Source organism: Tursiops truncatus, chromosome 10 (assembly GCF_011762595.2).
Source record: "Tursiops truncatus isolate mTurTru1 chromosome 10, mTurTru1.mat.Y, whole genome shotgun sequence".
In the NCBI taxonomy this organism is placed as follows: domain Eukaryota; kingdom Metazoa; phylum Chordata; class Mammalia; order Artiodactyla; family Delphinidae; genus Tursiops; species Tursiops truncatus.
Window position 1 is genome coordinate 63,641,399 of NC_047043.1, and position 14,197 is coordinate 63,655,595.

The following is a 14,197-nucleotide window of genomic DNA, read 5'->3' on the forward strand; positions in this document are numbered from 1 at the left end:
CAGGGCCCAGAACCTTTTCCCTAGGTCAAGGTCTCTTCAGCCATGTCCCAGGACCCCCCACCCCTTTGAAATCTGTCCTTCACGTGAGGGCTGCAGAGAACCAGTCGTGCTCTCATTACAGAGGCAGCCCCTGCCTGCAAGACCCTCACCTCTTCTTGTACAGCAAGGGTGGGTGAGAGCAGGGCAGAGCTGGCATATACAGTGCAGACATACATACACATTTGGGTCTAGCCTTTAGGGGAGACTGGAGGCCCAGCTGAGAGGGTGTTCAGGCAAATCTCATCAGAACCATGAGGGGTCCCCCAAAAGAAATGGCTGCCTGCTGTGAGGGGGTCACTCAAAGCGTGCTACGAGAGGCTGTTGGAGGCAGAAGCAAGGTTGAGGATGAGCACAGGTCTGGCGCTCGGGGGAGGCTCATGAGCAGGGGTGTGGCCTCCTGGCAGGCACAGTTAGGGACCAACCCCAGACACCAGCTCCCTCCATAAACACACTGGGGCCCTAGAGTTTTCTTTCTCCCTCCCACACTCCCCTGGACATTTCCTCCTCTGGCTTCGGTCACCACCTCTGCTGGATGGCACCATGTCTCCAACTGGGGCCTCTTTTGGGGATTCCAGCCCCACACATCTGTCTTGAACACCTCCAAATTTCTCAGAACCATGGCCAAAGCTGAGCAGGTCATCCTCCTCCAACCTGCCCCTCCCCTGTGGTACCCCAGCCCTGCTGGGGATGCTGCCCTGCTTGCGTCCCCTAAAGCCCACTCCAGCTCTTACTATAGCTGTGGTATCTGCTCTGCCACAGAGCTGCTCACCAGAACCGCACAGAAACCCACCCTGAGTCCCCAGGCTAACTCTCAGCTGAGCAAGTCACTTCTCTTCCCGTTAACTTCCAATACACCTCCCCCAGCACGCCTCCAAAGTAAAGATCAAATTCCCTGGCTAGGCATGCAAGGTCCGTTAGGACCAGGTCACCCGCTCGAGCACTCTGTGTCCAGCACACCTGTAGCCTTTGAGAGTCAGGCCTGGCCTTAGCAGAGAAATCAAGCCCCATCCTCCAGGAGCTCAAACTTGGGACAACACGCTTGGCACTTGCTGTTCCCCAGCCTGGATATGCTGTGTCTATAACCATTCAGGGGTGGGCCTGTCAGGGTTCTGTACTGTCCAGCAGCTTCTCTCCAGCTGTTCACAAAGTAGGATGACCTGAGTCCCCCAGCCTTGGGTTCTAGAAAGCACTTGACAGTTATTTCCTAATTGACAACTTGTGGCAACAAACAGAGCTGAAGGGAAAAGCACTGGGGTGGAGTGGGAGCAAACTGAGGGCTGTTTTGGCCACTGCAAGGCTGGGATGCTGGGGCACTTCTGAATAGCCATCTTCTCAAGAAACCCTGTCCCAGAGCCCTGTCCACAAGTGCCAGCAGCACCTCCCTCACAGCAAAATTGGGCCCCACACTTCCATTCCCCCACTGGGATCCCAGGGAACCTGACTGTGGAAGGGTTGGGGGGCACAGGAAGAGGGGCCCACCTGCCCACCTGCCTTGGGGACCAGAGCCCAAAGGTGGCAGGGGGACTAGACAGTTGAGAGCTCCACCAGGTCCTCAGGGAGATGAGGAGGGGACTGCCAGGCCAGCAGCTCAGACTTGCCTGGGACAGACCAAGTCTAGGGAGGGGGCTCAGGCCCCACTGAGCTCAGGAATATTCTTGGAGCCTGAGTCAGCGGCAAATCAAGGCAAAGGATTCTTGCCTTGCCTGTCCAGGCAGCAGTTAGAAACCAAATGGGAACACTATGCCCCAGGCTATCCTCCTCCCAGAATCCAGAGTAAACATATGAAGGAGGCTCCCTCAGGGACATTCCTTGGCCTCTCCTGGTCCGTCTAGGGTACGAGGGTCCACCGGAGGGAGACTGCACAGGACCCACAGCAAGGGGCTTCCCACCTGAGGCCCCTGAGTTCCCAGGCTGGGACCTCTACCAGGGCAAAGTCTGGGCCTGCAGTTCCCATGGCCTCCCACACCTCACTCTTGGGACAGATTGGCTAAGAGCATCGCCCATGTGGCTAAGTGGAAACAGCTGGCCTCAGCTCCCTGCAGGCATCAAAGGCTTCCGGCCTCTGTGCTGCAGCCCCACGCTTGCCCCTCGCTAAGGACACATCAGCCTGTGGGAAGGCAGAAGGATCTAGGAGATGCAGAACCGGGAGGAAGTCCCTGCTCCCCAGTCCACTGCCCAGTGGACCCCATGCCAATGCCAAGAGAGGGACGCAGCAGTTCTCAACACAGGACTTTATTGGTTGGTGGTTATCTGCAGCACAGGTTTGAAGGACTGAGGTGGTGTTTGTGGTTGGGGGGACCACAGATCCTGGCCCCGCCCTTTTGCCTGCACAGGTTTCCTGCCTAGAAGCGCAGCCAGAACATGCCGCTACGGATCCGGTTATAATCTGGAAGCTGTTCAATGGGCCCTGTGGGGATAGGGTGGGGCGTCAGGGTGAGGTACCTGGCCTGTACAGGGACACCTGGCCCTGCGCCGCACCCCATCCAAAGCTGCCCAGAGCAGCACAAGACAGGCTTGGGGTGGAAAGAGGGAAGAGAACATTCCTCCAGGGGGTGCTGAGCCTGTCCCTTCATGCTCTGGCCTTTGGAGCTCCACCCCACACATGGAGGTGTCCATTACCTGGCAGGTGTGGGGTACTGATGGAGGCACCTTGGCAGGGAGTCAGGGAGCTGCTAGGACAGGTTTTCTGAGCAGGAACTCCCTGGCAGCCAGGCTATTGGGCAGAGCCTCTCAGGGGCCTCAACATGCTACTCCCCGTGAAAGCTGGGGGATGGGGGAGCAGAGGCAGAGGGGAGGCCAAGACAACAGACTGCGAAGGACAAAGAGCAGACTTTCTAGGCCACTCACCCAATCCAGCCACTGCTGGACACTGGTCATAGAAGTACTTGGAGCAGACCTCACGCAAGATACTGGCATTCACCTCCTGCAGGATGAAGCAGAGGGCACACTGAGTGACAGGCACCTGGGGACCGCCTCTGCCAGTCAACATTATCCAGACGACCAAGATCTTCCACACGTACCATGGAGCTGCCCCTCAACCAAAAGGGGAAATGCAGCAGGGCTCTCCCTGCTGTAGACTTCCTCAGGCCCCACCCATCCCTACAGCCATCAGTGCCTCTGCCCTGCCCTCCAATTACACCACCGAGGCAGGTGACGCTGCCTAGGACACCAGGGTTGCCTACAGGAGCAGTCTGCACTGCCTCAACTCTCCACCCTCTGGGAGTCTGCCAGGCCAAGACTCCAGAACCTCTCCCAGGGGCCCTTGTTACCGCAATCCGGCTTTCCCACTCAGCCAGGGGGATGCGGCGGCCATACGTCAGAAGACTACGTCCAATGTCCTCACAAACAGGAGTGGTGCCTGCAAGGGTTGGGGGAAGTTTACAGGTCCACATGGTCCAATCCACGTGGGTCCAAGCCATGCATGCGAGGGTGCCCCCAAGAAGCCACGGCTGAGAGCACTACCCCCACCCACCAAGCAGCCCACCTCGCTGCCGGTGAAGCGGCACGGAGTGAGAGTGGGCGCAGCGTCCTCGGCATATGTCCCAGAGAGGCTGCCGAAGTGCTTCACGGTACACACAGAACCTCCAGCGTTCTGGGCTGACCTGGACCTTGGTCTGACCTAGACCACAACCCTCACTTGTACAACCACCTGTCACTGTATCCATGGGCTGTTGGTCTAGCCTACCCACACCTGTACCTAAAACCCCAGGCCCCTGTGAGAGGGGTGGTGGTGGGGTATGGTGTGACCTTCGAAGTTTTCGTTTCCAATCTTGGTTAGGAACACTGGGACTGTCACTGCCAGTATGCACTCTACCCCTTGCCACAGGGCTGCAGGACTCACCGATCAGATGAGACACCAGAGCATTTCTGAGAATGTTTTTGCCCCGGACCACCTCGCTCTCTGTGGCACTGGTGCAAAGGCGCATCCTAGAGCAGGGGTGGGGTGGGATTCATCTTGAGAGACGGTGCTGTCTCTGAGCCTCCCACGGTCCTGCTCAAAGGGCCCTATTCCCTCCCCACCTCCCTGGCAGCGCTAGGCCGCCACTCACCACTGGCCCTGTAGAAAGAACATCATGTCGTCGATGCTCATGTGGTCGCAGACGAAGTGTGCGCCCAGCAACCCCGTCTCTGCATAGCAGATGTTGAAGGTCTGGAAACTCTGGCACAACTTCTTGGTTGCAGCAACTGCAGCCAGTGGGCTGGACAAGTACTACCAGGGATGAGGGAGGTCAGCACCCACCCCCCTGTCTGCAGTCCACACCCCAAACCCCACAGTACAAGCGCCCACAGCCCAGCTCCCTCTCTTCCCTGAAGACAAGGTCCCATCCCATGCCCACCCCTGGCACTCACCGCGCCACCACCGTAAGTGCAGTCATAGTGGCCAATGATGGCATTGGCCACCTGGAGGGCCACATTGTCCGGGTTGGCCCAGCCAGGCCCCTCCACTGCAATGGCCACATGGGCCAAAGGCAGGGCATCATCACGGTGGCGGATCTGAAACAGTACATGGCAAAGCTGAGGGACAGCCAGATTTCCCAGGCGACCAGCAAAGGTGCCAAGTGTGGGTGGAGAGTGTGCATCCAAGTGTGAACACGTGTGCCTGTGAGGCAGCAGCCACAGGACACCTGGCCAACTCGAGGCATCTCCGGAGTCATGAAGATAGCCATGCACATGAGGGTGCCCCCAAGAGGTCCCGGCTGAGGACACTACCCCCGCCCACCAAGCAGCCCACCTCGCTGCCAGTGAAGCGGCAGGGAGTGAGAGTGGGCACAGCGTCTTCAGTGTATGTCCCAGAGAGGCTGCAGAAATGCTTCTGGGCGAGGTCTAGCAGCTGCCGGTGCTCCACCCCTGCCAAGACAGACAGCAGAGTTACTGGCCAGCCAGGGCCCAAGGCACAGGGTAGGGGAGATCACACACAAGCAGAGGACCCCATGTCCTGCCTTGGTGGGAAACACCAAAAGGAAGACATGACATCAGGACAAGGTGAGGAAAGAGGACCCTTCACAGACACACCCTATCTCATGGGCAGGGCAGGCACCTCAGGGTCAAACAGCTTCCATCACCTCAGCCACAGGGAAGCAGCAGCATGCTGAGCTTAAAAATGGGTTCCTATGTAACACATTCCCACCAGCACCAAGGACAAGACTGGTACTCCCTGGGCATAAGGCCACCTGCCCTGCCTTCTCCCTCTGGCCCTTCCTCAAGCAGATCCTATGGGGGCTGGCAGGTGAGAGGGCACAAAGAGGTGCTATGCAGGGCTGTGACTAGCTCCGGGGTCCCCTGAGAGCTGGGGACGTTTACCAGTAACGTTACAAACTCACGCCTCAGGACCCCTCCTGGACCTCACCTCTACAAGAGGAGGCCTTTGCTGCCATAGCGCCTTGACCAGTGGGCGCTGTGGTAGTAAGCAGCCTCCCCCAGGTACAGCCTTCTAGGTGCCTCTGCCTTTTATTCTTTCCTTCCCTGAGCTCAGATCCTGTTGGACTCAACAAAGTCTGATGTGTCAGTAGCTCAGACTGCTCTTGGTCCCGAGGTTCACTGGCCCCAAGGCCACCAATCATGTTCTTCCTATCAATTTTTCTTGCCCAGTCAGCTGTCACGACCTGAGCTGGGAAAGCACCCTGGCCCTGCTCCCGTCCCCTCCCCGCCACATCCCCTCCTCTGTCAGGTGTCTACCTAAAAAGCCACCCTGAGTCCCCGCACTTCTCTCCCAGCTCCTACCGTCCCCCACCAGGCACCTGCAGCAAGCACTCCTTGCGCCTGCCCACTTCCGCTCTGGCCCCTACATGGCAGCAGAGCAAGCCTCAAAACACACCAGCCCGTGACACTGCTCTTCCCCTCTGCACAGACCTCCCACTCCCCACTGAATTAAATCCCACCTCTCTTTCAGCCTCTGTTCAAATGACACATGCTTCAAAAGCACCTCCCAATTCAAACAAACAAACAAACCACCTCCCTACCCTCTAACTGAGTCCCCCATTAAAGTCCCCCAACCACTGTATGCTTTCCTTTCAAGGCACTTCCCACCTGTCATGCAATGTCTGGTTTGCCCACTGACAAGGCCAAGAGAAACAGGCCTGAGGGCTTGAATCTCCCACCAGCCTACAACCTGGATCTCCTACGACCAGGTGGGACTGAGAAAACCCTGAGGCCTGGAGAGGCCAACAGCCCAACTGAGGCCTGTACTGAAGAGCGGAGTAGCATCCCTGGGCGGCCAGTTTCAGTGGTGGTGGCAGAGAAGAATCCCACCCCACCTCTAAAAGCATGGAAGAGAAGTCACTCCCCTCAAGGACAGGGTGGGAACAGTGTCCCCAGGAGTGGAAGATCCCTATGGTCAGAACCAGGAGACTTGGCCCTGGTAACCAAGGCCACAGCCCACCCCCCTATTACCACAGGGCTTCAACGAGCCCATCGCTCACCTCCAGCTGCTGCTAAAACCATTCGAGAGGCCTTGTAATGCCGGCTGAGGTACTCAGTCAGGTCTGCCCGAGACAGCTTCCTGCAAGACATACAGCCAATTGGTCAACACCGCTCCCAAACCAGAATGATCTGGGTCACACAAAACGGGGCTGAGGAGACAGACCAGGAGACATGGCTTCTCTGGAAAGCAGGACCCCACACATCAATTGGTCCTTGCCCCATTTCTGCCACCCACCACTCTGGGGCCCAGAGGGCAGCCCTCATTGGGCCCCCCTCACATCCCACCTCAGGACAGGCTTGTAGTCCCCTCTGAGGAGGGTGAGAACTGACGGTGGGGGCTCTTGAGGGGCAACAGCAGAGCTCATCCCACCAGAGGACAAGAAGCCATGTGGAGGGATACCCAGAGCACCCTCCCTCAGGCTGGCAGGACACGCATGGAAACGTACCCTAAAGCAAAGCCCGAAATTCAAGTGAAAACCACACAGGTGTTAAAAAAGACTCACAGGGACCATGTGGCAACATAAAAAATGTCTCCAGTTGTGTGAATTAGGAAAATAAACAGCACAGACAGCAGATCAACTAAAAACAAACTCATGTGGACATGGCCTGGCCATGCCAGAATGAGGGGACGAATTCCACCCCAGACCAGCCAACACCCACCTGACGTTCTCATTGGACCCCTCCACGGCCTGGGCTAGAGGTGTGCCCTGGAATGCCGTGGCATGCAGGTAGTCAAAGACCACGTCCCGCATAGATGCATCATTCTCCTGCAGCTCCTGCAGGATCACATCACGCTCCTTCTCAACCTGGGAGTCTTCTAGGCTGCAGTTCTGCACAATGTCGGCCAGGAGCTCCACAGCTGGATGCAAGAAGGACAGGTTTGGTGACCAGTAACAGGACAAAACCCCAAGCCTGACACCACTGGTTGCTTTGTTGCAAGGCCATACTCTAAGGGTAACCCCATTCTTCAGCCAGGCCAGGGGCTCCTGAGTGCCTGTCCTCTGCACTCCTGGAGTCCTACTGGTGTCCCGGTCCCATCCTCCAGCGTACCTTTTGGCAGGTCCTTAGACAGTGCCTTGATGTAGTAAGCCGTATGTTCCCGGGTGCTGTAGGCATTAAGATGGGCCCCCATGCTCTCTACCTCCTTCTCCAAGGCAATGCCAGGTCGATTCTTTGTTCCCTGGAACCACACATCAACAGGACAAATCAGGAGCCACATGGGAGCCCAGGACCCCATCCTCACAGGCTAAAGTCCCAGCAGGACCACTGGTCCACAGATATCTCCCTCAGCAAAGACTCTGGGGTTATACAGCCCAGAGGCTGTGCTCACCAAGTGCTTAGCAGGCCTTAAGCCAATCAACGCCACAGCATAGAGGACCAAGAGAATGAAGACATCCAGGGGCCAGGAAAGAAGGGCATGGACAAAGCAAGTGTTACCTGAAATCCAGAGCTCCCATACCAAGAGGGGGTATAGCATTTGACTGAGAGCTCCCATACCAGCCTGATCTTACCAGCACTCCCTCTCCTGTTACTAACAGTCATGGTCAGGTAAGCTCACACCTGTGCTCAGGTGATGCTACCACTACCCACTCTCCCTCATACCATTTATACGACTCTGTGTGTGTGCTATGGCCTCTGTAGGACTCAACCTTAGTCCAGTGTGTGTGTACGTATGTGTGCGTGTGTATGGCAGTGCTGCTGTCCAATGACACACACACGTATCAATGTGTTGAGACTGACACACATAACTGTGATGCTGGACCTGGCTAGCTGCCCATTCCTGCTCCACAACACCACCTGTCCCGTATCTTCTCCATTTTTTTCATTCATTTAAGAACTCAGTCTCCACTCCATGTGAACACGAGGTGGCTTAGGAGCTGTTCCCATCCTCAAGAAAGCTCCTACTCACTTCTATAAACAAGAGATGCACAGCGTTTTACAAAAACTAAATCTGTGGGTTTGTTACAATGCACGTGTACATCCACAATTCTATATCCGTGCATGCACACAACACAGGCCTGGCCTCTGGTGAAGAGCAGGGCTCCTATGGCTCCCTGGGGTTTTTCTGGCTCTGGGGGCCTTGTGCAGGGGTTCACCAGATAGGCGCTCACTCAGAAGAGGCCAAGTCCATGTGACTCCTCCCAGAAAAGCCATCCAGAGATCTCTTCCCCCGCTACCCTGCTAAAACCCATAATTGAGGAGGCTGGCTTTTCTGACCTGCATCCTCAGGAGGGACAGCAGGAAGCCCTAAGCCCAGGGGAGATGCAGGACTTTAGGAGCCTCACCTTGAAAGCCAGATGCTCCACAAAGTAGCCTGCCCCGTTGTTCTTCTCAGTCTCGTAACGGCTGCCAGCATCAATCCACACCCCCACCTGGACAAGAAACCACCAACAAAGGTAACAAACAAACCACCTCAGCCCCCCTTACACCCCACCCTGCATGACTCAGCACAAGCCCCAGACAGGGGCTCACAGTCCCACGCTGGGGAAAAGCTTCTCAGCAGGACCCCTGTGCTTAGAGGCACAGGGCACCAGCTGAATGACTGCAGTCACACTGCATCACCTCTCCTCCCTGCTCTATTTCCTGACTGGTTATCGAGACTCGCAGGGAAGCTTCAAACCAGGCATGTTCACCTGTCCCATCACCACAGGAAATTCTTAAATTCAACCTCACTTTTCAGTTGATTCTTTGTTTCTTCTAGGCAAGCAACTAATCATTTGAAAACAAGTTCTTTTCTCCTTCCTAAAAATTATACCCTGCCTTTGTTCTGGTGATTGTGTCCTTTCGCCATTAAAGGAGAGGCTATTGGCTTAAACACTGAACATTTTATCATAAGTAGCCTTCGTTCACACTTTAAAAAAAGTTTTAAACAGAACTCGACACCTAACACTGCCAAGTGTCTCCTTGGCACCCAACGAGAGAATCTTATAATTTTCTTAATAGCCTCCTGGTGTGCTGTGAAACACAAACCACACTACTCACCCCCATGGTGACACAGACCTAATCTTTTAATTTACTATTTGTTTCATAGCTGACTTAAAATGTTCACATTTACTTTCCTAAGAGATGTTGATACACGTACCATACGTCATAAATTCTTTACATGAACATCTATTACACATCTAACATCTTCGAAAGATACATTTTACAATCCATGGTATCCTTTGATTATAACTGGCAGCATTCTTTTCCTGCCCCTAGAGCACAGTGATGCTCCTTACAATCTAGAGCATCTTAGGGTCCACGAAATACAGCATTCTCCACCAAGGTTTCTTAACAGGCTGTGGGTAGGCTTATACAGGTGCCATGTAATAAGGAAGCTGCCCATCACCTTTTGTTGTGTTCAGTAACAACTTATATCACAGGACATTATTTGTTCCTGGAAAACTGAAAGAATTTACCAATAAAAGCACTTGAAGTTTGGGGTGGGGAGGAGACGGTTCGCTTCTTGAGAATCTTCTCTGTTTATCTAGCCAAGATTTCTATCTTTGAGTGAATTTTGAGGAAAATTATCCATTTAACGGGAATTTTCTAGTTGATTTCTTCTGCAGTACATTTCCAGTCTAGGCAAGGGATTATGACTTTGGGCCGTGAGGCTGGCAGTCACCTAATGTCTCTGAACCCCATTTTCCTCATTGAAGGATCACTTCTCTCATATGGGCTGCTGAAGAAAAAGCTGAAAAAAGACTTGGCCTCCTGATTGGCAAGCATCACACGCTAAGTAAGTGTTGGGTACGGTGAGGATTGCCCCCAAGAAGTCAAGGCGTGGCTAGGGTAGGGATTGGGGTAGGAGGGTCAATCCTGAGGTGGCTGGGAGGAGTCTGATCCAAACCACAGAGCACTTGAGCCCAAGGTCACACCCCGACTTGGGAAAGGAGACCATGCCCAATATTGAGGTGCACTCCCGACACCGGACCCACTCACCGTGCAGGTAGGCTGGGAGGACTGCTCCGAGGCCACTCGCAGCCCGTTGTCCAGCTGGCTGACCTGCGTCTCCGGCACGCTCTGCAGGGCCTGGGCGTAGGTGGCGATGCCCCGCAAGACAGGCGACCTCAGCAGGGCCGGCTGCTGGAAAGGGGCGACCAGGACTGAGGATTAGATTGGAGGATCGCTCCTTAGCTCTCAGGCCTGCGGTGGGATCCCCATCCCCGCCCCCAGGCCAGCCGCGAGACTCCCATGCGTGCCCTCGGCCGTGACCTTCCCATGGCCCTGACCCCGCGACCTCCCCATTCTCGACCTGCCACCGCTAACAGCCCGCTCCCTGTCTGCGTTCCAAAGACCCGCTCCCCATAGCTCTGCGCTCTCGCTGACACCTCACCGAGCGGCGGCTGCGCACCAGCACTCGCGTCCCGGCGCTGGCCGCCCGGCAAACCGCGGAAGCCGCCATCTTCTGGCTCCAGTGGACGCTGGGCCGCGCCACGCATGCGTAGAGTGGACGCAGCGGCGCGCGAGGCGCAGGCGCAGTACCGCAGACTTGGCGCTCGGCTGCTCCCTAGCGGACGCCGCCGCGGATATTCATTCTCTGCTGGTCGTTGGTTCTTGTCTTCGCGTCCCTGGGTAACAGTGCGCATTAATCTATCTGGCTAGTCATCGTCTTGCGCGGGTCTGTTCTGGATCCAGTCCATCTTCTCTCTTCACCCGTGGTGGTGGCGTGGGGGGCAGAGTGCGCGATGTTTCTCGCGAACAGTGGGCGCCTCGACTGCACTGAGTGCTCAGAGCGGCCGGGCGGGCGGGGAGCGCAGCCACAGCATGTTTGCCAATCGCAACCCCAGGGCTAAACCACCAGGGTGGAACCTGGGACTACGAGGCTGCTGCTGAAAGTCACGGTTTTCTCTTTAAAGGAATGGAGAAAGTTCAGACGGTTGACGTGGAAAGAATTTAGCAATATATTGCTAAGAAAAAAGGAACAGTTTTAGAGACTAATTTGTGAAAAGGATTCCTTGTTTGGAAAACAAAACACACACAAAACAAAACGAAGTGCTTTTTCTAATAGGCTACATAGAAAAAAATCCAGAGGAACTCACTCTAAACTCTCATTCAGGTGACTTACAGAAAATGAATTCAGGGGAAGGGAAAAGAGGCTACCATTTTTACACTTCTGTATTATTTTAATACATAATTGAAAATTTTTAGGGAATTCCTTGGCGGTCCAGTGGTTAGGACTCTGCGCTTTCACTGCAGTGGCCCGGTTTCAATTCCTAGTTGGGGAACTAAGATCCTGCAAGCCGCGGGTCTCAGCCAAAAATAAAAAAGTAAAATAAAAATAAATTTTTTACAAAAAATGTTTGTTGCTTTTGAAATAATAGCATATTTCTGAACTGTACGTCCTTTTACAGGTATATGAGGTTTTCTGTGATCTTACAAAATATCACTCAAAACTTTCTTTTATAAAAATCAGACAGAAGATGCTTAAGTGTGCACTGATAAATATTTTGTGAACTAAAATTATGTTATGATCTTGACATGAAAAAATAAAGTGAAATAGAATGTCCTAATTAGTTTTTTAAAAACTAGTTTTTAGAACCGTCTTATATTTACAGAAGAGTTGAGCAGATGGTACAGAATTTCCCATATATCCCTGCCCACGTACAGGCATGCACAGTTATTCCTATTAATAGCTTACCTTATTGTGATACATTTGTTACAATTAATGAACCAATATTGACATGTTATTATTAACTGAAGTCCATAGTTTATTCAGATTCCCTTAGTTTTAGTTTTTACCTAATATCCTTTTTCGTTCTAGGATCCTATCCAGGATACCACATTCCATTTTGTTGTCATGTCTCCTTAGACTCCTCTTGCCTGTGACACAACCTCTTCCAGTGACCAGCGCATTGTGCACCTTCCTTCTAGCAGAGCTCCCCCAAAGAGCTCACTGCCTCCAATTCCTCTCCTCCCACTCTTTCCCAAACCCACTCCAATACCATCCCCAATTCATTCCTCCAAAACCACACCTGTAAAGGTAACCAATGAGCTCCATGTTGCTAAATCTAATGGCCCGTGCTCGGTCTTGTTTAAAGTGATTGGCCACTTTTTCCTCCTTAGAGCCTCATCCCTTCTCCACCTTTAGTTTCCCATGCTCTCCTGTTCTTGTCCTACCTCCCTGTACATCTCAATTAAACATGCTAAAGCTGGGACTTCCCTGGCGGTCCAGTGGTTTGCACTCCGCACTTCAACTGCAGGGGGCGCGGGTTCGATCCCTGGTTGGGGAACTAAGATACTGCATGCTGTGCAGCACGGCCGGGGTGGGGGGAAAAAATATGCTGAACTTGAACTCTTTACTTTTCCTCCCAAACCTGTTCCTCCCATAATTGTCTTCATCTCAGTAAATGACACTTCCGTTAACCAAATTGCTCAGGCTAGAAATCTAGGCGTCATCCTTGACTCTTCTCTCTCAAAATCCACACCCAATCTTTTAGCAAATCCAATAATTTCTAATCCAGTTACCTAAACCCCCCCCCTTTCCCCACCCCACTGCTACCCTGGGGTGAGAAGGGAAGGACAATGAGACAACCAGGAAGTGTGATGTGGTAGATGCCCAGGGACGGATATGTTTCAAGAGATTGGTCAAAAAGGAAATGCTGCTAAAAGGTCAAGTACAAGCAGTGGTCATTGCAATGATTTGGCAAGAGTCTTTGATGACTCATTGATCTTCTGGAATTTACTTGGCCTATGGGGTGAGGTGAGACCAAAATACCCTTTTTCCCCCTAAATTGCAAACTGAATTTTGTAACAATTCTTGACCAGGCCTCATTTCTCTATCCATCTCTGAGACTCCCTTTATTCCCCCCAGAGAGTCTCAAAACTGTAAAAGCAGGTCCATGCGGGCTGCCTGAGAGGGCTCTGGCACTCACCTTACTCTCCTCACTCAATATTTGATATACACTTCAGCTTATTCTTCTAGATATTTTTTCTTTTATTTTAATTTTAGTTTTTAAATTGTGCTAACATATACATGACATTTAGCACCTTAACCATTATTACATCTTAACATTATACAGTTCGGTGGTATTAATTACATTCAAAATGTCGTGCAGGGAATTCCCTGGCAGTCCAGTGGTTAGGACTCAGCACTTTCACTGCTGGAGCCCGGGTTCAATCCCTGGCCAGGGAACTAAGATCCCGCAAGCCTCATAGTGCAGCCAAAAAAAAAAAAAAAAAAGTTGTGCAACCATTATCACTATCTAGTCTACTTTCAAAACTTTTTCCTCATCTCAAACAGAAATTCTATATCCATTAAGCAATAACTCGCCATTTCCCCCTTCCTCAAATCTCTGACAACCTCTATTCTACTTTCTGTCTCTATGAACTTGACTGTTCTAGGTACCTCATATAACTGGGATCATAGAGTTTTGTTGTTAAAAAAATAAAAGGCCCAAAATAGAGTCGCTTATGCTAAGCCCCATGCCACCAAACCAAGTCTTAATTTTAGTTGGGCTCTCCCAGAAATGGAATCTTAAACCAGTCTATCAGGAGTCTCCTGATCAACACTATTTGATCAGGTCATCTGCCTGTTATACTGTGACATCCCCTAAAGGAAAGTAACTTTGCAATAACCAACCTGCTTTTTTTGCCTACTATAGTATCCTTGTTCCCACTCCCTTTTGCCTATCAAAATCTTTCTTTCTTTTTTTTTTTTTTTTTTTTGCGGTACGCGGGCCTCTCACTGCTGTGGCCTCTCCCGTTGTGGAGCACGGGCTCTTCCCGGACCGGGGCACGAACCTGTGTCCCCTGC

The 14,197-nt window shown here is 52.7% G+C and overlaps 1 protein-coding gene across 6 annotated transcripts; it reads right to left on the bottom strand.

The window, feature by feature from the left end:
• Positions 1-2,255: 2,255 nt before the first annotated feature.
• UQCRC1 (ubiquinol-cytochrome c reductase core protein 1) lies at positions 2,256-11,093 on the bottom strand. 6 transcript variants are annotated; one of them, XM_033864893.2, is made up of 13 exons: positions 10,778-11,093; positions 10,384-10,547; positions 8,745-8,831; positions 7,510-7,639; positions 7,120-7,318; positions 6,459-6,538; positions 4,772-4,887; positions 4,390-4,533; positions 4,089-4,249; positions 3,881-3,966; positions 3,309-3,397; positions 2,887-2,962; positions 2,256-2,446 (listed from the first exon to the last, which is right to left on the bottom strand). In XM_033864893.2, the coding sequence occupies exons 1-13, from the start codon at positions 11,028-11,030 to the stop codon at positions 2,382-2,384; spliced, it is 1,650 nt and encodes a 549-aa protein (XP_033720784.1). In that variant the 5' UTR covers positions 11,031-11,093; the 3' UTR covers positions 2,256-2,381. The 6 variants fall into 6 exon arrangements, with proteins under 6 accessions (XP_033720784.1, XP_033720788.1, XP_033720787.1 ...); XM_033864897.2 differs by having other exon boundaries at positions 10,384-10,527; positions 10,796-11,089; XM_033864896.2 differs by having other exon boundaries at positions 10,384-10,524; positions 10,778-11,089.
• Between the last annotated feature and the right edge of the window lie 3,104 nt (positions 11,094-14,197).